The sequence below is a fragment of the Sceloporus undulatus genome, chromosome 8 (assembly GCF_019175285.1).
Source record: "Sceloporus undulatus isolate JIND9_A2432 ecotype Alabama chromosome 8, SceUnd_v1.1, whole genome shotgun sequence".
NCBI lineage: Eukaryota > Metazoa > Chordata > Lepidosauria > Squamata > Phrynosomatidae > Sceloporus > Sceloporus undulatus.
Window position 1 is genome coordinate 19,031,000 of NC_056529.1, and position 10,191 is coordinate 19,041,190.

Consider the following 10,191-nt stretch of genomic DNA (forward strand, 5'->3'; position numbering starts at 1 on the left):
TGGGCTTTACTGGGTGGGTAAGAAATTGCTTGGAATTCCTCCTGGCAGGAGCTCAATTGAAATCATACAGGATGATGGATGGGATAGTTGAGCAACAAACACAACAACACTTTGTGAGCGAAGTGGTTCCCTAGTGGGAATGACCAACCACAGCTGCTCCTTTACTGGTAACCCTTGGGATGCAAGAATGAAGACAGGGGATGTTTCAGTCCACAGTAGACAAGTATACAGTTGCTGACTGGCTAACAAATGATTGGCTAGCCCTATTACCATCAGCTGGGTCTGCTAGTGATCCAGCATCTGCAGTGTTTGTACAGGACTGGTTGAACCACCTCTGATTCCTATTGTTGCCGATATGTTTACTAGGAAGCAGTGGTAGTTAGTGATTTCCATGCCAGTGGGGTGGTGAATCCTTTCCAGGTTTTAGTCCGACCATAAGAGGAGCGATCTGAGGTGTTACACATATTTTTGGGACAGGGTTCAGCATCTTGCAGGGGTCCTTTGGAGTTCAAGTTAAAACCCACAGTGGCTTTGCCATCCCACTTAAAAGCAAAGCGCTTGGCCACCTTTGTCGGGAAGGATATATACACTTCAGTGGCCAATGAGTCCCGTCAGATCATCACCTGTTATTGACTCATGGTCTGATCTAAGAAAGATGTTCTTACCTTTATGGACCATGAGTAACCAGGGTTTGCATGAGAAGCAGTGTAACAGATCCATTTCAGTATGTAGTGAGATCTTGTAACAGTTAGTCTCAAAGGAGCTGCAAGAACTCCCTACGTATTGATTCTACAGACTAACACGGCTATATCTTTGAATTCTACATACATTTCATTGTGTTTCTTGCCTTTTAGGTCATACTGTCCAGCTTATTGCAAGGATGAGCCATCCTACTGGGCGCCTGTATATGGGACCAATGTTTATGCAGATGTGAGTAATTCTCCCCCCCCCTTTTTTTTTTTTTTTACTTGGCAAAGTGGGCTATCGGAAACAGCAGGGCTGATGTGGTATTATAGCTCCCTGCTTATTCCAAGACTGTGGCATGTTCCTTCTGCAGACTGTGAAACTGAAGAGTCAGCTTAAACCTGAGCAGTGGTCATGCTATTTGGCTGGGGGATTATATTCTAAACTAGAAATTAAGGGCTTTTCCAAATTGCTCATGGCACAAATAGTATCCAAAATGTAAGCCAGTGGCTCTCCTAAAGTACACAGCAAGGGGATGGGCATAGAAGCCCTGGAGCCATGTGTGGTCCTCCAAAACTGCCTTTGTGGCTCTAGATCCCTCCCAATTCGTAAACAGTGATATCTTCAATGTGAAGTCAAAGGCTTTCATGGCCGGCATCCATAGTTATTTGTGGTTTTTTTGGGCTATGTGACCCTGTACTAGAAGAGTTTGTTTCTGACATTTCGCCAGCATCCGTGGCTGGCATCTTCAGAGAAAGATGCTGGCGGAATGTCAGAAACAAACTCTTCTAGAACATGGACCCACCAAAAACTATAGGGATATCCCCTTTTGGCCAGATTGCAAAATGCAGAACCATCTGCAATTTAGTTAAAAGATTGCCAAAACCAGCAGTGGACTTCCAGCCAATGCTGGTTTTGATTCTCTCCCCGTGTTTTGCATTGTTCCAGTCCATGTGGTCCCTGAAAGGTCTCTGGGGCAGAAAATTGACCCCGAGACATGACACAGTTGCCTACTTCTGGTATACCATTACAATGCATAAAGATCAAGTGAGCATATGCATGAGCAAACTGGCCCTTGGTTGTAGAATCTGGTGGATGAGTTTTGCAAAAGGGGATCACTCTTTGCTTTTGAATGAGATTTTTCACTTCCTCCCTATTTAGATTTGATATAAGCCAGTTTCACTTGTGTGGGTCACTTCTTGGCTACAAGCAAGAGTATGTAGATGGGCAAAATAAGGGCATTTTTCCCCATTTAAGAATTCTACACCCCAATGAAATTTTCCTCCAGTCCCCAAATTTCTAGCCTTGCTGTATCTTGAAACTTTAGTTGAGCATTTAAGATATCCAGTTAGCATTTAAGAAACCCAGCTTAGGCCTGCAAAGAAAGAGGCAGGTGAATGTGAATATAGCAAATAGAAGAGTTCTAAGTGTAATGATTTCAACGTCTCACTTTCTGCAATGCTAGAAATTTGGGCATTGAAAGATGCAGAATTCTTATTTGGGGGTGCACCCCTTGACAAAGCTAATGCTTTTTTTGTTGAAGAACCCCCAAATGAGCCATTTGGGCCATGATTCACCATACAGACTAGACAAAATAGGAGCTGGTTTTTGCATCGGCCATTCCTCAATCCCTGTAAAGAGGAGGGTTTTTTTAGTTAGTGCACCCAGTTTGCTGTGCTTTCATCCGTAGAGATCGAGACCTACAAATTCTGGCCTGTGGGGCTTGTATGGAAAAAAAATTGCTCGCTTTTCTTCCCATAGAAATCGCCAGGGCTATTTTAATGCTTTCCACACTGAGGTCTTGGGAAAGGTATGTTTGCAAGGAATGAGGTCACGGTAGTTTTGCAAACCCTCTCGAAAAAAACCCCAAGCGCCAAGGTGCTTGAAATCAATGGCAAAATAATGAGACCGCAAACATGTCGGAGCTGCTTCCCAGACCTTTGGAAAGCACTGAGCGCACTGAGAAAGCAAAACAGTTCGGAGCGGCAAAAGCTTATCATCAAAGCCAGATGGACCAGAATGCAACATAGAAGTTGTTTCCAGCATAGAAATATCATTCTGGAAGCCCCGCAGGGAATGAGGCGTGGTGGGCAATGGTTTCTAAAATAGACAGGGAGAAGGAGATGGAAGAAAAGAAATCCCTATTAAAATATAGAAATGCACACACCCTATTTCCTTGTGTGCTAGAGATCTTATCCGGCTCGGTTTTCCATTAAGTAAGGAAGTGTTTTAAAATCTAGTGGAAGGGTAAGAAGATTTTAGGAGCTCTGGTGGTGGGCAGTCATCCATCACCAAAAAGAATGAGGATACAGATTTGTGTATGTGCTAACTCTGGTTGCATCTGCATTGCAGAAATAATGCAGTTTGACACCGCTTTAACTGCCATGGTTCAATGCTATGGGAGTCTAGGATTTGTAGACCCAGTAGGTAGAGAGTTCTTGTAGCACCTTTGAGACTAACTGAAAGAAAGAAATTGGCAGCATGAGCTTTCCTTGATGTCAGTCTACTTCCTCAGATACATCAAATGCTGAATGGCGAGCCAGCACTTACGTAAAACACCTTTAATCCAATGGGTCTACTTCAGTTAGGACTAGCCTTTGGAACAGGGCCTGTGTATGTATGTGTGTGCGCATGCAGATAGATAGATAGATAGATAGATAGATAGAGATCCAAAAAAAACCATATTAGGTGTGTGGGTCCCCCATCAAGATAGAGGCATGTGCATCATATAATTTATGAATGCGGACACTGTGTTAATATTACAGAGAAATACATGACGCAGTGAGCTAAGCTCAATGCTTTCATTTGATATTTCAGAAGAAAACAGATTTTTTGCAGAAGACACCAAACATGACATTTTTTCTCTGTCGAAAAGAAATAACAAATGCCAAATTAACCTCCTCCTATGATATATGGGCCTAAAGACCCTAAAGGCACCAGATCCCATTTGATCTTGGAAGCCTTGCTGGTTACTTGGATGGGAGATCACCAATGAAAATCCAGTGTTGTAGGCTTTATTTCAAAGGAAGGGATTGGGAAAATCTCCTCTGAGTATCCCTTGCATAAGAAAACCCTCAGAAATTCATAGGGTTGCCATAAACCAGCAGGTGATTTGAAGATACGCATATGCAGTTAGTTGCTCCTAGTGTTGCCAGGATTTCAAAGCATCCCTAAGGCTGACAAAATGCATAACATGCAGCATCGACAATTAGGAAATAGCTATTAAGAAATCTGCTTTCTTCTGAAATATCAAATGAAAGCATTTGTTCACCGTGTCATGTATTTCTTGGTAATATTAACACAGTGTGCAGATTCCTAAATTATATGATGCACATGCCTCTGTCTTGACCCACACACCAAATATGAGATTTTTTGGCATCTTGTTCTATGTTTGTGTGTGTGTGTGTGTGTGTAAGTGTTTTCCAACCCTCAAATAGGGGACATTTCTCATAATAAATGACACCTACCAGCTCCAGAAGGGACAAGCTTTCTAACCCTCAAAGAGGAGACATCTCTTATATAATAAGGGATCCCTAGTGATCTTATTTACTTTCTTTTGGGCAGCTGCACAAAGTCATCAGAATCTGCTTACAAAGAGAGGAAACCTCAGCTCTGGTGGTCCTAGTAATCTCTTCCTTGCCTCTGTGCCTTAACCAGCATCTTTCCAAATGCCAGCAATGAAGGACACAATCTATTGGCCCTCGCAATGGAACAAATGCACAACCTTTGGCACTCAGTGTGCTACTGGCTTCCATCAACGTTTCAGAAAGGAGCCAGTGAGCTGTCTTGAGTTGGCTTTTATGTGGACAGAGCTGGACTGTGGCCTCATCTGCACGGCAGAAACAGTGCAGTTTGACACCACTTTAACTGCCATGGCTCCATCCTACAGAGTCCTGGGATTTACAGTTTGGTGATGGACCAGCATTATTTGGCAGAGAAGGCGCAGAGTGAGTCTAGCTTGTCTAGGAGTGAATCTACACTGTAGAAATAATATATATTAATAAGAGCAATAATAGTATGCTTCTGGGATCCAGGAAGGGATCCTCTTGGCCCAGCAAACACCTACAGGCTCCATGCACCACAACACAAAAAGGATACAATTATACACACATACACACAAAGGGAATCCTGCCCTGGAGACCATCTTAATATGTCCTTGGATCCAGTCGAGGAAGGCCAAGCACTGTGACCCTGGTTGTTAAGAACATCTGCTGCTTGGCAGTCCTGTTGTATAATTGCCCTCCTTTTAAGTGGAGGGAGGAAATTCCTTCTGCTCCTTTTTTCCTGGGCTGATCCTCTCGAAATGGCTCTGCAAATTGCTAACAAAGATAAGAGGCTTCTGCTGGAAGATGGGGGAAAAATGAGAGGCTGGGAACATAAAATGGACTGAGGTTGCGGCAGGGTTGTGGCGAGCCATGCATACCCTCCAACTGTCCCGATTCGGAGAGGATAATCCTGCGCAGTCCTCTGTCATCTCATTTTTTCAGCTGCGTTTCTCTCTCCTCCTCCCACTTTGTCCTTAGCTTTCTTCATTCCCTGAAAACTGAGTCCAAAGTACAATTATATTTTGCGCTTAGTTTACTTAGCAGGAGGGAGAGGGAAGACGTCTCACCCTTCCCAGCAGGCTTAGGCAAAAGCAAACTGCTGCAGCATCTGCTGATGGATTTCACCCGGCAGGAGTAGCGTAGCCTAGAAGAAACATTGGAAAGGCAGGCTTTCTTTTGGCTGGAAGGGGTGTTACAGCATGATTTGTCTTGAGTTCCTTGAGCGCAGGCTGTTTTTTTTTTTAATGAGCCAATTTCTAGAAGCTTTGCTGTTGCACACTACGGGAAATGCAGCGCATATCTTCGCTCGCAGTGTCGCTCCCTTGACCATATATAGAAACTCAAGAAATCACACTGGCAATTGAAATTGTGCAAGCTGCCAACACAGAGGCAGTGATAAATGAAAAAGGAAATCAAGGAGAACCTGCCTTTTATGGCTCGGGTGGGAGAGAGAGGAGAGAACAGGGTCTACAATATGCACTTGTTTGTAAGTGTGTGTGTGTGTGTGTGTGTGTGTGTGTGTGTGTATAGTACTTGTAAGAGAGAAGGGGAAAAAACACCACCATTTTTCTTTGTTTCTCTGAAACTGTGTGTCCATAAAGCCACTAGGAACCCAAGCCTGGGTTTCACTGCAGCCTTGGTGTTCTGGACAATTGTGTGTTTCCTGAATAGTCTGGGGACAGAGTCATCCATCAAGGGCTGTTGTGTAGCTGTAAACTCAGATTTGTCATTTCAGGAAAATTTAATAGGATCTAGGATAAACTGGGATGAAAGAACCCACATAGTATTCTGGTTTTGTCTTTGAGATGATTTGTCATCCACTTTAGAAATGCTTTGCCAGATTGGTACATTACAAAAAGTTCAGTCATTTCTCATACAAACAGACTTGGGCAATCATTTTGGACCAGGACTGGGGCCTGATGCTGGCTTTGAATGCTGGGCCTCAACCTTGGGCTGCATCCAACAATAACAGAGTCATAATATGGGCCTCTGAGCATGCAAAGACTTCCTTTTGTTCACTACATCTGGAAAGGGAAGATGGGATTGTTGTAGGAACCTCTAGCACCCTTGGTAATGGCAACTGTTCTTTGTTGTTTCAGAACTCCAGTATTTGCAAAACTGCTGTGCATGCAGGGGTCCTTACAGAGGCTGAAGGGGGTTATGTGGATGTGATGCCTGTGGACAAGAAGAAATACTACAGCGGTTCTTTGAAGAATGGGATTCGATCTGAAAGGTAGGACGGTCATCTCTTCGTTTGCAGGAGACTCTTAAAAGATTCTTTGCCTCTTATTTTCTCTGTCACAACAGATATGGTTTCTGAGTTTTTGGAAGTTGTAGTCCAGCAGGTCTGGAGTGCACCATCTTGGGGATTTCCAATGTAGAGAAAGTAGGGTCATTGGGACACGTTCCATCTGTGGCTCCATCTGAGAAGATTGTTGGTGAGACGAAGGACTTGTAGATGCATAGATCATCTCATGGGGACATTTCCGTCAGCGTTAGTGGCAGTTTTCTGGAATCCAAGTGATGCCTTCCTCTTCATCATTAGATTCCATTCCTGTCACGGAGTTGCAAAACATTACCAGGTTTTTCTGCTTTGACATACCTACAATAGAATGAGATGTACCTTCGTAGGTGTGTACATTCTCTATAATGCTCTGTTAGTTTTGAAGACTCCCTTGGATTTCTAACATACCAGGCATAATGTCTCACGCAGTAGTGTAGTTAAATCACCATTAGACCCTGGATGCAATAGTCTTACAGGTGACACTCTTCTAGATGGGAATGCGAATCCCATCATCTGACTTCAGTAAGTGGCAAGTGAGCCCTCCTTCCCTTGGAGTCCGTTCTCATGGTGCCACTAAGCATTGCCCAAGACCTCTGCCGAATAAAACGCTGGTCCCATGGGACCTTCTGGGGAAAGTATTGCCTGTACTGTATTGCTCTTTTCTTTTCAGTTCTATGTGAACCTTGCCTGCATCCTTTCTCAGGCGGAAAAAGCTGCTGGGAATATCCCAAGATAGCTGGGTTTTTTTTGTAGGAACAGAAAGTCCCAGGATTGCAGATATATATATTTATTTATTTTTGGTCCTTGGCTTTGCTGCAGAACAGAAATGGGAGGAAAAGGGATCTTTCAGGACAACTATTGAAGAGGGAGAAATCCCATGCATTGACAGGATAGGACCCCAGACTCTTTTCAATGCGTCCATTTCCAGATAGATGGTGAATTGCTCATAGAGGGTGCATCGACACTGTAGAAACAATGAAGTTTGACACCACTTTAACTGCCATGACACCAGCCTACAGAATCCTGGGATTTGTAGTTTTGTGAGGCACCAGCACACTTTGGCAGTTTGTAAAACTGTTTGTAAAACTGCAGTTTGTAAAACTGCAAATCCCAGGATTCTACACAGCACTTCGAGTGGTGTCAACTTGCATTATTCCTACAGTGTAGATGCACCCATTGAATTATAGAGTTGGAAGGAATCCTGTTGGCCAACAAGTCCAACCTCCTGCTCAATGCAGGATCTCCAGCTAGAGCGTCTCCATGATTTTAAGTCACCATTCTTTCCCATGACTTATATTTTTTTCCTTCTTCTTCCTTTCCAGCGTAAAGACGCCAAGAGAAGGGAAAGCCTTCCGAATCTTTGCTGTGAAGCAATAGGTCTCCAAGAAGAAATGAGCCCTTCTGTCAGGAGGAACATGCTGCACTGTACCTAAGCGACGGGACCAGATGACATTTGTCCTGGCATGTAGTACGACAAAGCCCTATTAGTTAAACCTCTTGAAAGCAAGGGAGGAAAAAAAAAAGATGGCTGCAGGAATTGTGTTTGGACTACCCATGTGTCACTGGCATCATGTTTTATTAGGTTTTCTTTTGCTATCAAATGCTTGGGGTCATTCGGCGAAGGTTGTTGGTCCGCACTGTGTGTGCGTGAGAGGCATTTGACACCTTGTCCTTGTCCTCCTCCTGGCAAACAGCTATGATTTCCCAAAGACAGGTCTCTCACATTTGTCCAAAGATAGCAGTGCATTGTTTCTGAAGGTAGAAGTGTGGATGTTGTTAGGTGGGATAGGTAGGTAGGGAAGCAATAAAGTCAACTCCGAGGCAGCTCCTTTGGAAAAGTAAACCATCTCAGTGTTTCAGAAATGTCTTTTTTGTTTGTCTCTCTGTGTGAATCCAAGTTGCTCTGGGAAGTCCACAGCTGGACGGGTTTCGGCCATTGAGCATAATGCCGAAGCAATATGGGCAGACATTTTGTGGACCTCGGAAAGGGACTAACTAGGAAGTTGTTGAAAAGGAAACTATTTTATAAAAGGGCATCGTCTCTGGAAACAAGGGATTTACCTTGAACAGAAAATGTGGGATGGTTGTGTTTGCTGGCCAAACAACTGCAGAAAGTTAGGAAGGTGGGGATCTGGTTCACAAGAAATCGAGGAACTGGGATTCTGTTTGGGCACATTTTGCTCAGTAGTACATTAGAGAGCCTGATATAACTTACAATTTAATGCAATTTATTTTATTCAGCGGAGCTGATCGTAACCTAGCTATGCAGTGATCTTTAAATGTTGGTCTTTATTTTATTGTACACGTAAAAGGTGTTTTGCTTGGCCTTTTTTGTTTGTACAGAATTAGGGCTTATCTGTCTGGCTATCTATGTTGGAGTTAACCACAGCATCCATGTTACAGAGAGCTCTTGAAGCGGCTTGGTTTTCCTGGATGTAGTCTATCTGAAATGCAGGTCCCAAGTGCCTCTGTAATGATCAATGTCCAATAGTCCTGTTCAATGGTTCTCAACCTTTTCTATTGCCTGCACCATAGGAAATATTTGATTATTGTTCCCACCCCATATTACAAAAGTAATATCACATTCAAAGGCAGTCTGATTCCTCATTTTTGAACCACAAACGTTGGGTGAACAAATTCAACTTACAAAGACAAGCTTTTAACTCAAGAGCGTAACGTGCAAAATCTAAATTGAGCAATTGGACTCCAATAAAATTAAGAAAATAATAAATAAATAAATATATTCAGGAAAAACCTGAGTTATCACTTGTAAGTCATCTATCAAGGATACAAGCCGCTCTTTGTTGCACCCCCTGAAATTGTATTTTGCACCCCAACTGTGAACTCCTGGTCAGGTTATTCCAGGGTTTTGACCAGATCTGGGTGAAACAAAACCCATTGAAGCTTTTTTTACAGCTCCAAAGATGCTTCTAGACATCAAGACATATATATATAAAACATATACCGTATATACTCAACCATAAGTCGACCTCATGTATAAGTCGAGGTCAGGTTTTGCGGCCAAAATTATGGATTTTGCCATGATCCGTGGATAGGTCGAGGGTAAAACTTGGAAGCTCCCTTAGTGTGTGTATTTGTGTGTGTATGGGAAAAGAAACTCTCATTGAGGCTTTTTGCTTCATCATTTCAGCTTCGATGGGCTTTTGAACAAACAGTAATATCAATCATTCACCCAGGACTCTTTCTGCTTGGCTCCAGAGAGAAATAAACCCCTCGCCGCACTACATGGGGAAATCTGAAAGAGCTGCTATCACATTACTATAGTGACCCATAAATAAGGCGATCTGGGATCTTGGGGTCAATTTTGGGGCATAATTTTTTAAACTTATAGACTCAGTGATGGTGAACCTATGGCACGCGTGCCAGAGGTGGCACTCGGAGCCCTCTCTGTGGGCACATGTGCCGTCACCCCAGCACAGAGTTTGCTACTAGAAAGCCAGAGGGACATGACACAGTGGGTTTTGGGTTGCAGTTTGGGCACTCTGCCTCTAAAAGGTTCACCATCACTGATATATGGTATATTCCCAATCCTGGAAGCCTTGAGAAGCAATGATTTTGCTGTAGAAGCAAGGCTCAGGTTTCCCATGTACCTTGTTTTTTCCTCTTCCTCCAAGCCTGTTTTTAAGACCAGATGTGTACCCTCAGCCACTTCCAGTT

The 10,191-nt window shown here is 43.3% G+C and overlaps 1 protein-coding gene across 1 annotated transcript in view; it reads left to right on the top strand.

The window, feature by feature from the left end:
• The window catches only part of CRISPLD2 (cysteine rich secretory protein LCCL domain containing 2), a 41,909-nt gene extending 32,085 nt beyond the window's left edge, over positions 1–9,824 (top strand). The window contains exons 13-15 of the mRNA XM_042438747.1: positions 855–930; positions 6,329–6,462; positions 7,836–9,824. Of these exons, the coding sequence (XP_042294681.1) occupies positions 855–930; positions 6,329–6,462; positions 7,836–7,890 (265 nt within the window). The 3' untranslated portion in view covers positions 7,891–9,824. The remainder of the gene's footprint in view (positions 1–854; positions 931–6,328; positions 6,463–7,835) is intronic.
• Positions 9,825–10,191: the final 367 nt, after the last annotated feature.